Source organism: Sceloporus occidentalis, unplaced genomic scaffold (assembly GCF_023333645.1).
Source record: "Sceloporus occidentalis isolate IW3139 unplaced genomic scaffold, rSceOcc1.0.p SCAF_1, whole genome shotgun sequence".
Taxonomy (NCBI): domain Eukaryota; kingdom Metazoa; phylum Chordata; class Lepidosauria; order Squamata; family Phrynosomatidae; genus Sceloporus; species Sceloporus occidentalis.
Genome location: NW_028316981.1, coordinates 155,341,768 through 155,363,869, shown reverse-complemented (window position 1 = coordinate 155,363,869; position 22,102 = coordinate 155,341,768). Strand labels below are relative to the sequence as shown.

General features: G+C 42.0%; 2 protein-coding genes across 4 annotated transcripts in view; one reads left to right on the top strand and one right to left on the bottom strand.

The window, feature by feature from the left end:
- The window catches only part of TOM1L1 (target of myb1 like 1 membrane trafficking protein), a 59,069-nt gene extending 44,797 nt beyond the window's left edge, over positions 1–14,272 (top strand). For all 3 annotated transcript variants that reach the window (XM_089478477.1, XM_089478469.1, XM_089478488.1), the window contains exons 9-15: positions 642–702; positions 1,869–1,989; positions 6,405–6,498; positions 6,805–6,865; positions 9,422–9,500; positions 10,313–10,394; positions 11,703–14,272. In XM_089478477.1, coding sequence (XP_089334603.1) covers positions 642–702; positions 1,869–1,989; positions 6,405–6,498; positions 6,805–6,865; positions 9,422–9,500; positions 10,313–10,394; positions 11,703–11,769 — 565 coding nt within the window. In that variant the 3' untranslated portion in view covers positions 11,770–14,272. The remainder of the gene's footprint in view (positions 1–641; positions 703–1,868; positions 1,990–6,404; positions 6,499–6,804; positions 6,866–9,421; positions 9,501–10,312; positions 10,395–11,702) is intronic.
- A 1,672-nt stretch (positions 14,273–15,944) lies between these two features.
- On the bottom strand, positions 15,945–22,075 carry LOC149322480 (cytochrome c oxidase assembly protein COX11, mitochondrial-like). Its single transcript, XM_089478502.1, has 4 exons — positions 21,799–22,075; positions 19,953–20,108; positions 18,094–18,219; positions 15,945–17,565 (listed from the first exon to the last, which is right to left on the bottom strand). The coding sequence occupies exons 1-4, from the start codon at positions 22,060–22,062 to the stop codon at positions 17,383–17,385; spliced, it is 729 nt and encodes a 242-aa protein (XP_089334628.1). The 5' UTR covers positions 22,063–22,075; the 3' UTR covers positions 15,945–17,382.
- Positions 22,076–22,102: the final 27 nt, after the last annotated feature.

Genomic DNA, 22,102 nt, shown 5'->3' with positions numbered 1-22,102 from the left:
ACAGATATCCCAAGAAAATAAAGAAGGTGCCATAAAAGCACCTATGTTCTGCTAACCAAGACTAAATGAGTGAAAAACCAAACTAAACCTCTGTTTATTATGATGAATCAGTTAGGTGTCTTCAAAACTTGCTTGAGAGCAAAGTCACCAAGAGATCTTGGAAAGTCTTTTGTGATCAGAGTCAACTTTAGGATAGGGGTAGGGAAATGCAGGCCCTGGGTCACATGCTGCCTCCATGTCTCACTTTTGGGGTCCTCAGACCTCCCTGGTAACACCCAAAGCCCTACCAGCTCTTCAAGAAAAGTACAAAATTATTCACAGCAATTTTCAGGCAAGATTCCCCCCTGAAACCAGCCAAAATTCCCCCAACTCATTTGCAAATTGATGCTTTAGGTTCTCACCCACCTCAACCCCTCTCAACAGAAGAGGCCCCAAAGTAGCTAAAGTAGAGCCTGGAAATGATTAGCCATCACTTTGTGTGCAGCCAAACATGTTGGTACAGTTAAAACTGCCCCCCTCCATGCAGTCACCCATCCCTGCTGTAGAATCTTCGAAATGAGGATTTCAGACTCTGTCCCGCCCCTGCCGCCCATAATCTATGTGGCTTGAAACTGAGGAACTAGTTGTACCTTTTTATGCAGGTTCTCTCGAAACAGAGTACGTTTCTTGGAGAATCAGAGGATTCAGAATGAACGCACAGCGGTAAGTAACGGATATTCAGTTCTACTGGCCCAAAACAACTTCCTATCATTAGGGAAAGGACCCTGAAACCTCTGATACTGTTACATTCTTTGGCCCTTGATTCCATGTCCACTGTTTCTGCCTTTCAAGTAGAGTTATATTTATTTATTGGTAAGAGCCAGCATGGCATATTGGTTGGAGTGTTGGACTACAGCTCTGGAGACCAAGGTTCAATTACCTGCTGAGCCATGAAACCTACTGGGTGAGTGTGGGCAAGTCACACTCAATCAGCCTCAGGGGAAGGCTAAGGCAAAACCTCCACTGAACAAATCTTGTCAAGAAAACCAAATAATAGGGTCGGGTCACCTTAGGGTTGCCATAAGTTGGAAACGACTTGAAGGCACATAATAACAAAAGTGCAGTGTGTTTACTGGGGTCTTTACTCTTAAGTAAATGTGTATGGAATTGCAAACTTCATCTTTTAATTCATTGTGTAATGTTTGATAGAGGACAGAGTACTAATACTTAATCAGCCATAACTAGACAAGTATCTAAAATGTTTGGGAGAAGATACATTAACCAGTTTTATGTTTATATCTGAATATTAAATCCACTCCTATACACGGGGGGTATGAAGAACTGCTAGAAACCAGGGCTGTGAGCACAGGAACACCCATCTGCTTTTCTTAGTTGTGGATGTTAGTCTTTCCACTTACATAAAACCACTTTCAGGGAATAATTCTTTTTGCAGTTCTGTTTATATTGCTCTTCTGGATCATTTATGAAGTGATCTCCTCATTCTAGACTTTTTTCTGAGGACTCTAAAATTATATATATATATATATCACACACACACATATATATATATTTCTCACAGATGTATACCATTGGGGATGGCAGCATAAAATGGTGTGGAAATCATGTGCTCTCCAAATGATGTTGGACTGCAACGCCCAGCTGTCCTCCCCATTGGCTGCGGGCTAGGGCTGCTGGCAGTTGCAGTCCCAACATCCAGAGGGATCCTTAATCCCCACTCTGCCATAGTTGAACTGAGTTTTACTGCCATCAAGGTTTGCTTGAATATGAAGTCCACAAGGGCCTTGTTTAAACTGCTTATTGTACAGTAGGCATTTGATCAGTGCTTCAAGGCAACACTGAGCAGAACCTCTGGTCTCTTCAATTTTCAGGTCAATGGCAACCAGCCGTCTGCTCCTTCATGTGATTTGCTGGATCTTGAGTCTAGTGTTCCTGCTATCATGCCAAAGCCTGAGGGAGTTGGCCCAGTGACTTCTCATCCATCAGAACTAAGTAAAGAACATTCTTAAAATTTTAAGAGTGTGTTGTGAACCTTGTGGAAATAGGTTTCTCTGAGTCCAGATTGTATACTTGGGGCCAATGAGCTATTATATGAAAGAGATTTCAGACAAAAGAGATGCTTCTTGGGCACCTTCTTCATAGTCCTGTTAAGGGTTCTAGATTTTGTTGGCCTCCCAGAGACTGGAGGAATTAATCAAATATTTAGTGTAGCAGTCTGCCTTCCCTCAGGGACAAATCCATCAAAGGTTGTGTGCCAACAGTGAGCAGGGCCACTTTTTCTCTCTCTTTCTTCTATCTTCCTCTGACACTCTCCTGTCACTCCCCTCCTCCCTACTGGCTGTTGGAAAATAGGGGGCGGTCACCCCAGATATTGCTTCAATTGGCTTTTGAAATCAGTCCAAGCAGCACATGAAATTAGGCCAATACTGCATGCTGTTCTAGGGGTGTCAGTTACCCACGCCTCTTGTAATGTATAGGAGATGGTTGCTGTGACCAAGGTCTTTAAAACACTGCTGAAATACTCCAGTCTGAGGCTGCTTTTAGCTGCCTTGGCTCAATGCTAGAGAATCCTGGGAATTGTAATTTATTGTGGCATCAGAGGTCTCTTACAGAGAAGGTTAAATGTCTCATAAGACTACAGTTCCCAGAATTCCCTAGGATTGAACCATTACAGTTAAAATAGTCTCAAACTGGATTATTTCTGCAGTATGTTTTGGACCCAAGAGACGAGGGCATACTCAAAGAAGGCAAGTAGGGGTAGTCCTATCCCTCAGTATTTCATGTCCAGGAATGGAGTTATGCCAGCCAATTCTGGATGGGGTCACGCTTCCCCAAAGAACTCTGTCCACAGCTTGGGGGTGTTCGTCGCTCCAACTGACGGCTCAGGTGGACGTGACGGTCAGGAGCACTTGCTACCAGTTTTGGCTGATATGCCAGCTGCACTCCTTCCTGGAGCAGGGAGACCTTGAAACAGTAGTACATATGCTGGTAACCTCTCGATTTGACTTCTGCAATGCACTCTACATGGGGCTACCGTCGTGCCAAGTTTGGAAACTTCAGTTGGTACAAACTATAGCAGCCAGGCTAGTCACAGGCACATCCAGAACTGCCCATATTACACCGGTTCTAAAATCTCTCCACTGGCTGCCTATCAGTTTCCAGGCAAGGTACAAGGTGTTGGTTCTAACCTTTAAAGCCCTACACGGCTTGGGTCCTGACTATTTGTGGGAGCGCCTACTTCCTTATAATCCTCCCCGCATACTTTGGTCCTCTGGGAAGAATCTGCTACAACATAAGAAGACCAGACTTTTAGCGGTGACCCAGAGGACCTTCTCATCAGCCGCTCCCAGGCTCTGGAACAACCTGCCAGACAAGATCCGCCATAGAAGGCTATTAAGACGGTCTCTTCCAGCAGGCCTTTCCAGACTAGGTTAGAACCATTAGATCCATTAGACTTGCCTCCCCCTCTATTGATACCAATATCAAAATTGATTGATACCATCGCCCCCGTCCCCCCCTCCTCTAGAGGAAGACTCATTTCTTACGCTAATCTGCCTGAAATTTCAGTGTATTCCTATTGGACAGTTTTAAATTTTTTGATGTTTAATCTCTTTATATGGGTTGATCACTGTTTTTATGATGGGGGAGGGTTCGGGTTTTGGGGTTTTTAAACTGTAATTTTTAATTGTTTGATGTTTTATTTATACTGATGGAATCTGCTTTGATTCCTTTGTGGAAAAGTGGAATACTACTACTACTACTACTACTACTTATTATTATTATTATTATTATTATTATTAAGTCCAGGAAATAAACTTTAAATTCTTAGCTTGCCAGTGCTGCATACTGTTGGAAATTAGAAGTTCCCAGGTGGTTAACCCTTGTTTGGGAAAAATATGAAAATATCAAAGCTGGGAACTAGCCTACTTGTAGCAGAGTAACAGATAAAATTGCCCCAATCTGAAGATGCTTCCCTGAGAACTGGAACTGACTCAGAAATTTTAAAAAAGCAAGCGGTTCAGGTTAAAAACTTTGAGAATGTTTATTAATGACTTTATATTTACATATTCATATGGAACTTAGCTACTTAGGATATCCTAAGTAGCTAATTAAAATATCATGCAACCTTTGGGATTATATCCTAAGTAGCTAATTAAAATATTAAGAGCCTTATCACATTACCAAAGTAAGACTAGAGGCAGTGAGATAGAAGCAGCTTTCTGTTTACCTCTTCACATACTCTCTCAGAAGTTCAGTTCTATTTCCGAGGGAGATGGTTGTAAAAGCGTGCTATTTGTCACGCTGGAAAAATCCATTTGGCAGAAGGCATTTTTTTTTTCTGTCTCCCACTGGAAGGAGAAGGAAAGTGCTATGGCATCATGCAGAGAGATAAACAAAAAGCTGCTTCTGTCTTGTGCCTCTCCTCTTACTTTTGTAATGTGATAAGGTTCTAGTTAAAAAGGTATGGTCTTCATTTGTAACTCACCATCTTTTGATAAAGAGCAAAGCAGCTGAGAGAGGAAAAGAGTGGGAGGAAAATTGGAAATCCAACAGAGGCTGAGACTGGTGACTCTAGGGGGTTTCCCAAGTCACATATCTATTTACTTGATACACCAAAGGTATTTATATGTGTGATGTGACCAGTTCTCTTAGATCTCTCACACTAGATCTTTCAGATCCCCTCAGACTGGGTCTGTCAGATCCCACCGATTGATACCAAATTATGTGGAATACACTCCCTTGGAGAGTGGTGGAGTCTCCTTCTTTGGAGGTCTTTAAACAGAGGCTGGATGGCCATCTGTCAGGGATGCTTTAATTGAGAGTTCCTGCATGGCAGAATGGGGTTGGACTGGATGGCCCTTGCAGTCTCTTCCAACTCTATGATTCTTTGTGACCACTGAGTTATAAGACAAATAATTTGAGGCTTCTGTTACCGCAAGATAAATAATTTGAGGTTTCTTTTACTGCAGAACTAAATTCTGTATAACTCTTGGTCCTCCCACTGACTTAAGTCTCTTTATTATTAAGTGTTTTTACTATTCTTGTTAGCATGTTAAACATACTGTAAATCACTTGAGACCACGCTTTTGTGAATGAAAAGAAAATAACTTTTATTTACAGAAAGAGTTTATGATGGTATCCCTTTTGGTACTTGGTTCTCAAAGCTTAGCGTTACAAAGTATGTATTACTTCACTGGTTACAATTGACTTTGCTCAAATACTTCAGTTACACTTCCAGTGTGTTACAGCACTTTATAAATAAAGGTTAATAATAATAATAATAATAATAATAATAATAATTCTTTACACGCACCTTACACTAAAGCTCATTCAGTAGGAGTATAAATCCTATGAATCTCTAGCTTTATTCATAAATTATAATTCTACAGAATAAGGTGGATCCCTTTACTGACTCTCTGCTATTCAAAGAACTTTTCTTTTTAAAATCCTTTGTCCTGATATAGGAGTCTGAATCCCATGCAGGCTGGACCCTTATTTCCAACTGCACAATTGGGAGTTCTAAGAGACACTCCTGCCTCAGCAGGCTTAACATACTCCACTAACTCTTAATGGCTCTCCTCTTTTTTATAGGAGGGAGCCCTGGTGGCGCAGTGGTTAAATGCAGCCATTAACTCAAAACCACAAGGTTGCGAGTTCAAGACCAGCAAAAGGGCCCAAGCTCGACTCAGGCTTGCATCCTTCCGAGGTCGCTAAAATGAGTACCCAGACTGTTGGGGGCAAATTAGCTTACTTGCTAATTAGCTTACTTGCTGTTCACCGCTATGATCTTTGGAATAGCGGTATATAAATAAAACAAATTATTAATTATTATTATAGCTGCTCATCAGGCAGGGCCCCACCTTTTTGCCAGCATGACTCCAATTGGCTGTTCTGCCAGTGGCTCTGCACAATATGCATTTCAAAGAATAGGAGAAGCAAATGGGGAGGGGAGGAAAAACTAGGATTTTACATACAGGAAACACTTTCCTATCCAAAACAAATAAAAAACAAAACAGCTTCATTTATATACCACTTCATACTGAACTAAGAATGTCTAAGCGGTTTACAACTGTAAGCTAATTGCCCCCAACAACCTGGGTACTCATTTTAGTGACCTCGGAAGGATGCAAGCCTGAGTCGAGCTGTAACAGGAGGGTGAGAGAGAGAATGCACACCAATTGATAGGGGAGATTATCACATGGAGGATGGGACATCATTGTCCCATCTTTGTCCCTTGCTTCCTGTGCAATTGTGGGAAGGACTTTCAGATGACGTCACACATATCTGGACATTATACCATTCAGAAAGCATGAGTTATAGTGATCGCACAACCTTCTCTTGGCTCCTGTGTTCGAAATCATTCAGAATAAAAATAGCAATATTAACCATACCCCCTTTTTTTAAAGATTGCCAACCACGAAGTCTTGCGGTTCCAAGCCCTCATCCACCACTTTACCCTCAATTAACGTCACTTCCTACTACATATACTCAACAGTCTTTGTAAGTACTGGTTTTAAATCATGTATATTTTTAAGTGGGACTTGAAGGTTAGCACAGATAGAAACTGTGAACCAACTAAAATGCCCCAACTGGGTAGATGTTTGACAGTTGGAGTAGGTGCTCAGTTCCTTTCTTTTATGAGGTAATTTATGGAAGGCCACTATGGATGCTGACAGCAAGAGGGGACAGATTGAAAAGGAAAGTCAGGGACAAAGAAGACGTGAGAAGTCTGAAAGTTCTGTGATGACATTTGAAGGGACATGATGGTTGTTTGGTGTTTCCTACTACATTTGCTTCCTCTTTTAGGTTCACAACAGAAGCACAAAACACATGCCAAAGCTTTACGGGTGGCCAAACATATGTCAATGTGAGTAGCAAATTGCTGGTCAGTTCAGTTTCATTGCAAGTACCCAAAAGAAGAAAGAACCAATGTGATGTAGTGGTTTGATTGTTGGACTATGAGTCTGGAGAACATAGTTTGATTCCCTGCTCAGCCATGGAAACCCACAGGGTGACTGTGGGTGAGTTCACACACTCTCAGCCCCAGAAAACCCTGTGATAAATTCACTTTAGAGTCACTATAAGTTAGAAACGACTTGAAGGCACACAACAACTAGGAAGACTAAGGTTCAATTGTGCACTCGGCCATGAACCCTCTGGATTACCTTGGGCAAGTCACATGCTCTCAACCTCAGAGGAAGGCAATGGCAAACCTCCTCTGAACAAATGTTGCCAGGACCTTAGGGTTGCCATAAATCAGAAATGGCTTCAAGGCACACAACAACAAACACAAAAGAAGATACCTTGTGTGCTTTCTGAGTATGTGTAGGTAGGAATCTGACCCTGTTCTCTCTCAGAGTCACTAATTGCGGTCAACTGATTCTTTAAATCAATATGTCCATGAGACATTAAAGATCATCCCAACAGTGCAGAGTTTGCCTGTGAATAAAAACCTGATCCACTAAAAATACTAAAGACAGTTTTTGTCCTAGTAATTCATTCTGCCAATAGAAAGAATTCCATTGTTGGGACAAGAAAGGGAGCAATTTGTCTGCCCTGCAGCTCCCTCTAAATATACTCCAATGGACTAAATGGTGCTCTGAAACAGATTATGGAGGGTATCGAAGACTGTGGGTAGACTGGGGAAAGTGAAAATACAATTGCAGTAGCAGAGGTCTGCTACCAAGACACTGGATTTTAATGCAAGTACATTTATCACTTCTGCTAAGCTGAATTCAGTTCCTTGAGTGCTGATTCTTGTGCAGCCAAAATAGCACCATTTATGCACAGGATGGCAGGTATCAGAAACCTTTAATTGGAGGAAATACAAAGAACCTTTATGGAGGAGTTGGGGAGAACCTCCAAACAGCCCAGTTAATCATTTGGAATTGAAAATGGGAGGCTACTGGTGGAAAGGGATGGATAGTGACTGGTGGAGAGGAGATTGAGGTTGTGGCAACCTTGAAGCTTCAAAACACTGGTAGTTGGTTGTTTCAGCTACACACACTACTCCTGTGGCAGACAGATGAGAGAGAGTCAAGTTGAGAGAGAAGACAAGAAATAGAAAAGTGGGCAAAGGAAGAGAGTGAGAAGAGCACTGTCATATCTTCCTCTTTTGTCTTTTGCTCTATTTCTCTCTGGGGAGAAGGTGGTGGAGAGAATAGGGCAAGTAAAAAGGGCAGAGGAAATGATACATACAGAAAATCATAATCAGCAGTAAAACATCTGTATGTTGCCTCATAACAAAGTTCGCTGGACAGTTCAAATAAAAAGAAAACTCTGTGTAAATACAAACAAAGACTTAAAGACATACTGTAATATCAAAACCCCAGAAGCATGAATGCAGCAGCAACAGCAGCAGCAGCAACAACAGCAACAACCCATAAATATTCTAGAGTTAAAAGTCAAGTTTTAAATCTGGAAAACCTCAGTACCTGAACTATTAAAGAAACACATGTCAAGGTCTGGGAGGTCCAGACTGCATAAGCTGTTTAAAAGGTTCTGTCAAACATTCTCCCCCTGCATTGGATGCTGAGACCAGAAATATGGCATCAGACATATCTCTGCAACAAAAACATCCCGGAACTTGGGTTTCATTAAGAAACCAGCCCTCTACCTGATAGTCACCCATCTGACAGTTTAAGTACATTGACCTTTGCCATAGGTGGCCAACCAAACACCTATGGCAAAGGTCATTCTGTTAAATTATCCTTTTAGACCTTCTCCCACACAAAATCCAGGCTTCAGATGTATCCAGGAACTTCATGCTCTTTTGATCTGTATGCATACAAGTTGCACTTCTAAATATTCAAAGACTTTTTAAAAGGATTTCTTTGATGCCAGTTTTTCAGCTTCCTCAGCTACAGGGTCAGCATAATGTGCACCAGGCACTCACAACTTTTTTTAAGGACACACTTGTTAGTAAACATATATTGCTACCTTAATCAACTGTAAATGCCCTACTTTCAAAAGTTAAGTAAGAGCCAGCTGATGAAAACTTGTGTATTCCATTGAGCTTTTCACAATTATCAGCATTTCTCATTCTCATTCAATGTTCTCATGCGTACCATACTTTGAGGAAAAGATTATACATGACCTCACCTTAAATACTATATGACTTTATTATGAACCAAATAAAACTCCAGTTCCTCTGGGCTTGTACATACCTAGACAACTCTTTGGATCCCAGCTGAGCCACTGGCTCTACGCTAGCTCAGTCGTACAGGCAAGTGTACTACAAGTAAAAACAAAGTTAACATAATTTTGTCTGTGGTGATGCAAGCTAATTCTCTGTATATGTATCAACACATTGTATCATAGTAAACAGTACAAGAATGAATCAGCATGTTATGCTCAACCAGTTTTTTTTTTTTAACTAATCCATCTTCCTGCATACCTGATTTAATTCTCTTCATTTCCTTAGGTAAACACATGTTTAAATCCAGTGCCTTTGTATCCAGTAAGACTTCAAAGTAGTGATTTAAGAGATGCACCACCAGCAGGTAAATCTGAACAACTGCAGTTAACTACAGAATTTGGGGTTTTTCCATATGTCAGAGAAGCTTGGATAATAGGCCACTGTGGATTAATTTTAAGACACATGGATGCATGCAAAATATGAGGAAGCAAGTGCTCATATTCCCAGGAGAATTAATTGTACAATTCAAGCCAACCAGACTTGGATTTTACAAAAAATAAGTGCTATGCAAACATTATGCCCATCTGTAGGCATACATTGCTTCTGGAGGCAAGATCACAATTTCCAGGGGGAAGGTGGGCCTTGCTGCCCCACCATGTCACTTCATCTTCAGCTTAACAGCCCAATATGTCTATCAGGGAGTGGTGGGTATGCTCTTGAGCCCAGTATGGATTTTTTTTCTCCAGCTAAAAAAAATGGGGCATGGCTCCCTCCTCTAGGCCACATGATTCCTACCCCTGATGGAATATGAATGTTGAAAGCAAACATTCTGCACAACAACTATTAGATTCAACATCAGCTCAGCTTTCTTTTGCTATTGTAGAAATATATGAAAGTCTTCACAACTTTATCCAATACTGCTTCTGGTATATGGGGAATTGTTACCTAAATTCTACTTTTTTTTCAAATCTCTTTCACCCATTCCTTAATATTGATCTTCTGTCTTAAAATTATAGCAAAACCTAATAGTGAGGTTCATTAGGATTCTTACAATAACTCACAATATAACTTACTATAACTCACAGAACTTAAAATGCCAATTTTAAGTTAAAATGTCAGCTTAAAATATTTTAAAATACATGCCAGTATAAACTTCACTTTTCCCTTCTTTCATAGATACATCAAAAATCATCCCACCACCTCCTAATTATTATGAACTTATGGAATTTGATCCTCTAGCTCCCAGTGACAAGACAGAGTAAGTAACTTTGGGAGTGACTGAGCAATTCTTTGCTTGCTTTTTGTAAGAACACAAAGGAACATAGCCTATCCCATGTCAGGATAGCAAAAGTATGTTAGGTCAGTGGGACTAACTGCTGAGACTGGATAGCAACATTCTGGGAGGCATGTATGTTTTTAGCGACCTTGTACCATACATGCTGGGTTGTATCTAATGACATCCACCTTACAACAAAACAGACTCCCTCCTACAACCCCCACAAACCCTCTCAGGGTTGCCTTGGAGGTTGGAGGATACTTTCAGGCACAAGTGGGGAGAAAGAGATGATGGGGAACTCCTTTTGTTTGTGAAATTTACCATATGACATTGGATGAAGTGCTTCACAGTTGTGTTCAGGTGAATTTACCATAGTAAATTCCAGCCTCTGTTTAAAGACCTCCAAGGAAGGAGACTCTACCACTCTCTGAAACATTCAACTTGTCAGTTAAAGGTTCAGCAAAGTTCCACTTGTAAAAACTTGAGATCCAAGTCACAAAAAGTATTTATAAAAGGCAAGAATGCACTTTAATGAAATCCCAATCCAGCTTTGTGCTGGCCTGGCCACGTACTAGAGTTGCCTAGGGGCGGAGTATCCCCACGACCCGCAACCCTAGTATATGGCAGCAGCGTCATCATGGCAGCCTCCCATCTACAAAGGGGCCGCCATAATTACATCACGCACACCCCACATCCAAACAGCGCAGCACATGCATGACGTCTCCGCGCTGCCCCAGGCTGCTATGGCGGCCTGGGCATGGCGTGGGAAGGAGCTCCGTAACGGAGCTCCTTTTGGGAGCCTCCTCGTTCCCATAGCAGCCAACCGGCTGCAGGAACGATGCCAGGGAGGAAGGGGCCAGATGGCCCCTTTCTCTCATGGCTGCGGGTCCCAGGTTGTTCAGGGGCATGAAGCCCCCAGGACACCCCTTTTCTGCACCACGGAGAAGCGGCATTTTGCCACTTCTCCATGGTCTGGTAAAACTCTGGAAATTACTTTCTTTGCTAGTAAAATTGTGTGATTACTATGCCTTTTAATCTCACCATAACTGAAACAGGATGTGATGGAATCAGATAAAATTAATTGGGAACCTGAATGTAGCATCTAAAACACCAGTTCTCTTTCCTGGTATAAAGAATTGGTTACTCAGAGGCATGTCCAAAAGGAGTGTTTTACAATGTCCATACAGTGTTTGGCTCCTAACATTTTTTGCAGCTGTCATTGCTGTATTGAATAATATTTAGATTATTTAATGTTGTGAAATAATCTTTATCTTGTACTTTGATTTTCAGACCTATTTATGAAGAAATTGATGAACATCTCTTCAAAGCAAGCATTAAAAACAAAAGTAGTTGCTAGAAGCAGCAGCCCACAAAAACAACTTTACCAGTGTAAGAGACTGTTCCACTCATAAACAACTTATCCATTAATGGACAGAGAATTTCTGGACCAGTAGATGAAAAATACTACAAATTTATCAGACAATTCATCTGGGAGACAACTTAAAACATCAGTCCTGCATACTCAGCCTTAAATATAGTACATTAGGTTCTGCTGGCTGCTAAGAGAGCAATGTTGTACATGTACACTACATACTTTGAATCAAAGTCTACAAATTATGTAGGGCACTCTGATTTTTCTTTTAAAAAACCCTTGTAAGGAGCCTAAGACTCATGTCATAAGCATGACTGTCCTTGAATAAGGTATGTTTATTTCACAATACATTCTGGTTAATAATGCAAGTGAAATATTTTTCAAAGAGTACAACAGAACTTCAGAACAGGGTTAGCTATGTGTACTCTGACTGGCATCAATTGTGCTTTACTGGAAACATGTAAAGCTTGAACTAAAGATGTACAATGAGATCCCTGAGCCCAAAGTAAGTACCAACTGGCTCCCTAGTTGGTAACCCAGATAGGAATGGTGATAGCTATGGCCACAGGATTTGCTTGCAGTCTACTTTGCAGGATGGAATTTGCCTTCTGTCCAAAGGAGAAATTTATGACACTCCAACTGTTGTTGGATTGCAACTCTGCATCCCAGACAACATCTGATGTGGTTACACAGTCCTTTTCCCTGCTGTATACCTTTCTCAGTGTCTTTGCCTCATAATATTGACTGCTTGCCCTGTGTGCAGATTACTTATTTCCTTACAATGTTTTTAGTCTTATGACTAACCACTACAACATTTTTCTGTAAACCTAGTTATTTGAAACACTAATTATCCTGAATGATCACAACCAGTTCCAGAACAAATGTCACTAATAACCAAAGAGGAAGATTTGTTATAATAGTGTGTTAGGTTCCACTTCTATCTTGCCAACTTTTTAAATCTCTTCTAGGTGAATTTGTTTTCCATTAAAAGGGAGTGAAATACTGCTCAGAGTCCACAAAGTTTCTAAGAGCTAGTACTAGATATAGCTGCTCCCACTGAAGGTTCTATTCTATTTGGAGTAGCTATAGGAAGATATTTACAGTAAGTCAGTGGAACAGGAAAAGTTGTGTACACTCCCCATGGTGGTACCTTGAGGATGACTTTGCCCTAACATCTGTTACTGCTGTGGCTTTTCCCTGTCTCCAACCACTCAGGTTATCTTTTAAGAGATAATGGATACTTACATAGTCATGGGAACACTGAAGATAAAAAGTATGACTGGGACGATGTGCCTTTTCTGAAAGTAAAATATGCACTTTTCTCAGATTGTGCTCAAAAATTAGGTAGTCCATTACAATTAGTCACTCAGATCAATGCTTAGCACTGGAAATGGGATCTTAATACTAATTTCTGTCTTTAATGTTAAATTATGTTTTATAACAGCTATGCTTTTTTATAATCTAAGTAAACAATCCTAAATTGAAGATGAGTTTTCACTAAATGAATGGTTCGATTAACTGTACAGCTCAGTTGTAACACACTCTTTCACTTGCTTTTAGATAGCCTCCTGTATTTTGTGTATAATGATGGTCTGTAAGCAAGGGCACTACACTTTATTGATTTTCTCTGTTGTCATCCAACTTCAGCCTAAAGTTTGTTAGGTCTTTGCTACATTTTTTGAATCGTATTTCTAGCATCACTGTTACTGGGCATTCTTACAAAATACATGAATGAATACAACACACATACTGAGAATATAGAAGACATCTTCAGCAGTTTTGTACATTGCCATGTACATTGATATTAATAGCCACAATAACTACATTGGGAAATAGCAAATATATGCTGTAGAATTTATATTGTGAAATAGACTGAGATATAGTAAACATGTAATTAGGATTAATAATCTAGTTCCAAAGGATGGAGAAAATAATTCAAAAAGGGGACCATTTACTCTGAGATCAAAGGTTATGACATTTCAAATAACTAAGCTGTTGTTGCAAGGCCTCAAAAAGTAGCTTGCAAATTCAGACCTCCAATCCTTTTAGGGAAGGGGAAGAGGGATATAGAGAGAAGATCAAGGAAGGATAAAAACGGATTCCAAGTAGTTTGGTTCACAGTAGGAAATTAGTACTAATCCTCATGATGGGTCGTAGTGACATGCAGTGGCACAGGGAAGACTGATTCTCACACAGCTGCACATTCATGGCTGGGTCCCTTGTGTGTAATTAGATTATCAATAGATCTAATCTTCCTAAAGAGATACAAGAAAGAGGGAGCACATTAGGAGACTGCAGTTTGTACAGAAAGGCCTCTTTTGAAATGAGCTTCAAAAATATATTCCTTTGGATCTTGTTAGGTGTTTTTCCTCACAGAAAAAACAGAAACATGTCTCTGCTGCCAAGAAGGGGGAGCCTTTAGCCCCGTGATGGCAAACCCGTGGCACGGTTTCGCCAGGCACGGGAGGCGAGGGAGAAAGTGGAACGGGCGCGTGCCTGTTCCGCCTCCTCCCTGCCATTTTCGGGCCTCCCACTGTCTCTCTGAGACAGCGGGAAGCCAGAAAATGGCGCCTGGGAGGAGACAGGCACGTGCGCGTCTGCCTCCTCCTCCCAGCCCTCTTCCCTCCCGGCTTGCCTTCGCTGGCCGAGAAAGGGCCTCGCGGAGCCCTTCTCGGCCAGCGAAGGCCAAGGAGGAGGAGGCTGGGACGCATCCCAACCGCCGCCTCCTCCTCCTGGCTTGCCTTCGCTGGCCAGGAAAGGGCTCCGCGGAGCCCTTTCGCAGCGAGCGAAAGAAGGGCGAGGGCCCTTTTGCCGTCCTCCGACGGCCCCAGGAGGGACCCTCAGGAGCCGGCAAAGGCCAGGGGACAGAGCGCCGTCCTCCACGGCCCTTTTGCTGGCCTCTGATGGCCCCAGGAGGGACCCTCAGGGGCCGGCAAAGGCCGGAGGACAGAGCGCCGTCCTCCACGGCCCTTTTGCCGGCCTCTGACGGCCCCAGGAGGGACCCTCAGGGGCCGGCAAATGCCAGGGGAGGATCCAGAGGCTCCCTCCCTCTGAAAAGGAGTGGAAGCTCCGCCCCCTGGAGGGCGGGTGCCCTGTCCCTGGCACGCGACCTTAAAAAGGTTCGCCATCACAGAAGCTCTTGAGTGTCAAAACTCTTGCTGTTTAAGGACAGTATCTGGCAAAAACTATGGGTTCTGTAGCTCAAAAGGTTTAGAATTAGGCTAAAACAGTTTCAGCAAAAGCTGCAGGAACACTGAAAAACACCAGGTCTCTAAAAGGCATAGAAGACCCTGGTAATCACAAGAGGCAGGAACACCAGATTAACACGGTGCATGCAAAGACGGACACTGACTTCCATGGCTTTTTAATAATGTTTTCTAGAGGTGCTAGCTTCACTAATAATAATAATAATAATAATATGATTTATTTATATACCACCCAATCACTTGGAATCTGAGCGGTTTACAACAGAGGGGATAATAGACGGTTCCCTGCTACTGACATCATTCATTCTCCGTTGCCTACAAAAGTGAAGATATGCACAGTAAGAACTAAAGAGACAAGAAATTGTGGCTGATGGACCAGCCTGACCCAGGCAATTTCCTTTATTAAAATAGGAATCCTGTCTCTTCAAGGTACGGTCCTATGCAAGCTGCAGAATGCACTATGGAAATTAAGGCCTTTATACATATTCACACCTATCACATGAAGGGCCAATATCCATACTACTGGCTAAGCAGAGTAATTACAGATCTTGATTTTGTGTTTATATCCAATGGCTGCAGTAACATCATGAATCTGTCCTGGTTCTAGGCGCTCTGTTCTCTGAGAATCAAATCAAGTTGTAGAGCACTAATGTCGAACTGTTTCAGGTTTTTGCAACTAAGACAGTGACAAAAATGGCCCCAGGGTGGGTAGAAAGTTGTTTAGATTCTTGTGGGCACTGCAATTTTCCAAAATCATTGTCAGCTACAAATATTTAGGAAGTGGTTAAGATTGCTATTTTCTTCCATGACTAATACTTCTCCCTGAGTTGACATGTATTTACTCATGCTTTGTGTGGGATTTCAATTTATACAACAAAGTAGTATTCTTTGCAACAATATCTAAGAAACATTAGAATAATTTTAATACTATATTAAAAATTCAGAGTGTTGTTCAGTACCTCAAAATGAAGCAACAATGTTAGTAAGATACAAATCTCTAATCAAATTGAACATAATCTAGAAAAACATGACTAAATCTTTCAGCATAGGAGTGGACCAAAATAAGAATTGTACTCTTGGAAACCTCCAGGAACTGTGATTCACTTCTAAAGCAAGACACATGGCCTTGCTTCATCAAAACGGTTTTTTAAAAATAGAACAGATGAACTTAACAGTTCCTTCTGGTTTGAAAATACAACCCCACCACAACCTTTTCAGCAGGTTATAACTGGCCACTGGACTTGCTAAAGTTGCCCTTCCCTGCTATAAAATAGTGTTTATATTTTACGAAAAAATACATTCTGCCCCTACCTGCTCCTTGTTTTCACAGCACAATAAAGTTTGCAGTAGCGCTACATTTACCTTTTATATTTGTATCATATAAATTTTAGGAATGGAAGCATCACGCCACTGTGCAAAGCATCTATAATTGCTCAAAATACATGTTCTTCAGTGACTGTCACTCTCCCTTTCAGAATGCTATGTAATCAAGAACAGCCAGAAACCTATGCCTTTTAAAATGGCACTGAAAGAACAGGCTAGTAATATCCTTCTCTAAGCAAAGCAGTAGTCATTGTAAGAGACACAACTTCAGAGATTAAACAAAATCATTGCCTTCTTTCAAACTGACAATGAAACAAAGAATACAACTGAAGTGTTGCTATATTATCCAGAAGTCACTTTAATAGTGGAGGTTTCTAGGATGGAAGGTTTACCATGAACTATTATGTCTGGAAAGGAGTAACAGACAAGTTGTATGTGTTTTTAAATTATGTGTTTGATAAGAATTGCTCTCTTTTCATTTTGGCTAATTACAGATTACTCACTGAAATGTGAGTTTAGGTAACCATTAAAAAGACTGCACAGAACAATTGAGCTCCAATATCCATTGTTATGCCATCAGCATTTTGTTAAAAAAAAAAACCCTTACAAAACGTATTTAACACAGTGCTATCTCTGATATTTATAAACAGGTAAAATGACATCTAATAGTTATCTTTACAAACTTGTAGCCATACAACTTGCATGCTTTTGCATTTCCCCACCAGGCATTCCATTCACAATTACTATTTTTGCAAACAATGCTGAATAACCCTTGTGAAAATACAAGTCTTCCAAAGGACATTATAGCTTTCATCCATGAATAATAATATATTTTGGTAACCAGACATACCAGTGAATGAGTTAAGACACTTAACTCATACTATGTATTGTGTACCATTTCTTTATATTCACAGTCATGGTTGGTGCGTGTAAAATTAAATATTCCATCTTCAAATGAACAACATATCTGTTCATATTCAACATCTGAAAGCACAGTTTTGCTTTAGTTTTTCAGCAGCTTCCCCCACATTCTATGGATCACCAGTACTGAACACTAGTCCATGTTGTATTAATTATAACCTGGAAGTGGCAATTTCTGTCCTTCTTTTGCTTCAAAAAATGTGTATGAAAGAGTGATCAAGTCAACGTTGGCCATCCTTGGATCTTCTGCAAATTCAGGATCAATGAAAAAAAATACTGGCATGTCCACTTCTTCATGAGGATTAAGTCTTTGTTCTTCAAAACAAAAGCACTGGATGTTGGGAGAAAAAAAGTGATTTTTTACAAAAGTTCAATGCTACACCAACACTATTTCTACTGTCTGTTTCTAAAATAATCTTTAATGTCAGGCGAGCTACTATGCCACAATGCTTAGAAAATTTTTGTCTTTGTTTAGAATCATGTCTATTACAGAATAAAAATCCACATTCTTTCCCACTAAACACAAAGTATTTAATGAAGTGCCAGTATGATGTCTTAAGGGGCAATTATGACAAATTAATGGAATATATTGAAAATACTGCAAATCGCGTAGGTTTAACAGAAGGGGTGATAGTGTAACCAAAAATAACCACCACCTTTAAAGCTGAGCTCCTATGTCAAGAAGAAAAGGAAGGGGGTGGGTGGGTGGGCAACATATAACTAATCCTGTGGACTCCATCTATAGAGACCTTTTTGGTCTCTTCCAACTCTACGATTCTATAGTTCTATGATAATATACTGGGAAATGGTAGATTAACCAGCAGCATTCTGTTCTGGGGGAACATCATACTTCACCTACTTGTATCTTGTTGAAATATTGCCCAGCTTCAAAAGGTACCACATTGTAGGTAGAGATTCCAATTATAGGTTTATCAGTTGGATTCTTTGCTTTGTAAAATGCCAGTGCAGTCTCCCCTGGAACCACCTGTAACAAAAAGTTCCTGCGGTGATTTATCTTGCCCTCCACTGCTAACCAAAATGCATTTCAGTTTTAAAATCATTAAGCATGTTCTTATAATTACAGTTGATAGGTTTAAGCACTCACTCAGCTGAGGTGAACTACCTTGTGCATTTCAGAAAGCAATGTAGTCAGGAACAGCCAGAAACCCATTCCCTTTTAAATAGCACTGAAAGAACATGCTAGTAATATCCTTCTCTTAGCCAAGTAGTAGTCACTGTAAGAGACACAACTGTAATTCAGAGATTAAACAGGTCATTGCCTATTGCGTTAGTCTATAGGTTACTGAGAATTCAAAGGAAAGGGATTTTCTCTCCAAGCAAATACAGTGGGCCTGCGTCGTACACGGGTTTGATCATGCGCTCAAACCTGCGGAGAGCCGCGTGCGGGGCGGCATATCCCATTCAAATGAATGGGGTGTGCGCTGCCACCACATGCACAAACCCCATTCATTTGAATGGGGCTCAAGCATATGCATTTTTTGGCTTATGTGCGGGGGTCCAAAATGGATCCCCTGCATAAACCAAGGGCGCACTGTAAAGCATGGGGACAGAAGCCTGACAACAACAATGAAAGTCTCCCCTAGCATACTCATGTGCTGTGAAAACGAAGAAAACAGCAGTGCACAAGATCTTACATAGTACCTATGACAGAGCACTCTCTCTCAACAGTATAATATGAATGCATTGAGATATGATAGCCAGAGTAAAAAACTGCATTTCCACAGATGTGGAAATGTTCTCTGAGCAAAGAGCAGCACCGATCGGGTTGGCTGGGGCAATTTTTTACTTCCATTGGCTACAGCCTAATTGTGAAGTTGCCCTATTCTTTTATGGCCTGAAGCACATGGGTCAAATAAGGCGGTTTCCGGCTGCTCTGGTGGTGTGGCATTTACTTGACACACATACCAAAATCAGCCAGATGTCAGTCCAAGGCCACCCTAAGTGGGGAAAAGCCATCCCAAAAAGGAGCAGATATAATCCGCTCCTGCCGCCAGCCAGCTTGGGCCAGAGGTCACTCCTTCTGAGCTGTGTGTTTTGGCCCTTAGAATCAAAGCCGAGTACTGTACATCCAAAGCAAAGAGTACTTTCATACATTAGCAACAATTGTGCAGCGAACCCAAAGCAACATCACAGTTTTAAATAGTTTAGATTGCTTTCACTATTTCATAATGGATTCTATTTTCAGATGCAAATGGATTAAAAATGAGAATCAATTATAAAAAAAAGACCAACGACAACTGACTCCTGCAGCTGAACATATAGGGCATGCCCAAACTACAGGGCTATAGTGCAGCCTGTAGACTCAGTACCTGAATTTTAAGACAAAAAGTCTCTCACTTGTATATTCCTATTTAGCATGTCAAGAGTCAGTGCGGTGTAGTGCTTTGAGTGCTGGAACTGAACTCTTGGGAGAACAGGGTTCACATCCCCACTTAAGCCATGGAAACCCACTGGGCGACCTTGGGCAAGTCACATGCTCTCAGCCTCAGAGGAGGCCACAGCAAACTCCCTCTGGATAAATCTTGCCAGGAGAACACTATGGTGTTTTCCTTAGGGTCATCATAAGCCAGAAACAACTTCAACAATTTACATGTCACACTGATTATACAAGCAGACTCTGAGACTGAGAATTTCCACAGATGGCTATGCAAAAAGTCCATATTAGACCCACGTCTTATGTAACTTTTAATCACTTACGTATACTTCAGTCTGCTGAGGCCTGAAATTCCACTGAAGACTTGCATGCACATCTGCATTGAAGGTAACTTTAATTATGCGATCTTTTACAGGCTCCATTGTCTCAATCTGGTCTGAACCATGACCTGCGACTGCCGATCCACCAAGTCCAGTAGCCTTAAAGAAAAAATAAACTATAGTTAAAAGTAACTGAATACAAACTTCTTGGAAGAGACCCAAGATGAATTAAACAAAATCAGCCTTGTTAACAAAATACTATTTTTAAGACTAACTTAAAAGTTGTGTTAGAAATTGACTAAGTAGTATTGACTGGCCAAGTAACTTTTCTGAAAGATAGAACCCTCCTTAATAATATCCAAAGCCTATTTAGTCCACCTGCTTTTAGAAACCTCACAGTAAGGACAAGGAAATTAAGCGCTTTCTCAGTCTTATTTCTTGTCACGTTCGGAGGCAGCATGCCTTTGACCCTGAAAGTAGCATACAGCCATTTGACCAATGGCCCTTGCTAGCTTTAACTTCCTTGAATCTGCCAGATTTCCCTTTCAAGCTTTTCAGAGTAACAGCCCATAACTACATTTCACTGCAGTGAATCTCCCAGTTTAATATGGGCTGCTGCACCTATTCTGACTTGCCCATCATTTAGTTAACTGGACAGCCAGAGTGCCCTGGACTCTGAAAAAAGCCATACTCCTCCCTAGCTATTTTCTCCACATCATTGCACACACCTCACCTTTCTCCTAAATGAATTGGGGCAAGCATTGTCTTAAATGCAGCACCCTCCCTTACCTGAAAGACAAGAGGAAGGAAGGGCTCCCTTTCCTAAGGCAATGCCTGCTGCAGCAAGTGCATCATCTCAAAGGCAAGGAAAGCGGAATCCCTTGCTTTGGAATTACTGCTTTTTATTCATGTATGAATTCAAGCAACAGCTTCATTTACAAGCCCGTTATGAACGTTCAATTACTCAGCGCTTATGAAGAGGTGGATACTGTTTGGTTCTCTTTGATCTTTCTCCCTCGACTCGAGTAATGTGTCAGCTCCACTAGGGAAAGGAAGGCGCCCTCGACGGAGCTCAAGGTGGAGGGATGCCTCCTCTCCTTACTTTCCTTACTGCCTCCCACCTTCCTGCCTCCTCCTTTCAAGGGCTGCGTCCGCACTGCAGAATGAGTGAATCCAGTTTGATACCGCTTTTACTACCATTGCTCCATCCTACGCAACCCTGGCGTTTGTAGCTGTGTGAGACATTCAGCCTGGTCTGTCGTGAGAGCTACAAATCCCAGGATCCCACAGCACTGAGCCAGGGCACTTAAGGCGGCCTCAAACTGGATTCATTCTGCAGTCGGGGATCTAATCTGCACCGCAGAAATAAAGCGGTTTAAGTGCCCTGGCTCAATGCTATGGAATTCTGGGAGCTGTGGTTTGTTGTGACACTAGAGCTATCTCTGACGGAGAAGGCTACATGTCTCACAAAACTACAGTCTCCAGCATCCCCGAGCACTGAGCCAGTGGTGTTATGGACATCCTGGAAACTGGTTTTGTGAGAGGGTTGGCCTTCTCCGTCTGAGAGAGCTCTGGTGCCACAACAAACCACAGCTCCCAGAATTCCCTTGCCTTCAGCCAGAGCAGATTATTCCTGCAGACCAGAGGGTCATCACTTTAAAAGAGGGCAAGGCACTGTAAAATATAGGACATCCAAGGAGGGGGGGCAGGAGGACAGAAAAGCTAAAAAGACTCTAAGTGTAAAAGCCGCGCTTCTTAGCGATACAGTACTACAAAATGGAGGAAGCAGCGGGATGTCGCCTCGAACGGAAGGCTCCAATGGAAAAGGAGGCCGTGCCCGGGCTCCCACCTGGCAGTACAGCCGGTAGAGGGGCACCGCCGCGTAGGAGAGGCCCGCCATGCCCACCACCCCGGCCGCCAGGTAGGTCAGCACCGTCCTGTTCCGGCGGCTCCACTCCTCCTCCTGCCGCTCCTTCTCCCTTTGCCGCCGCCATCGGGGGTCGGCGCAGTTGGCGCGGCGCTCGGGGTAGGCCGCGTTGCCATGGGGACGGAGCCATGGCCAGCCAAGAACCCCCGCGCGAGCCCAGCAGCCCCGCGCGCGCAGCAGGCCCATGCTGCTTCCGGTTACGTGGGACGCCACATATTTCCATAAA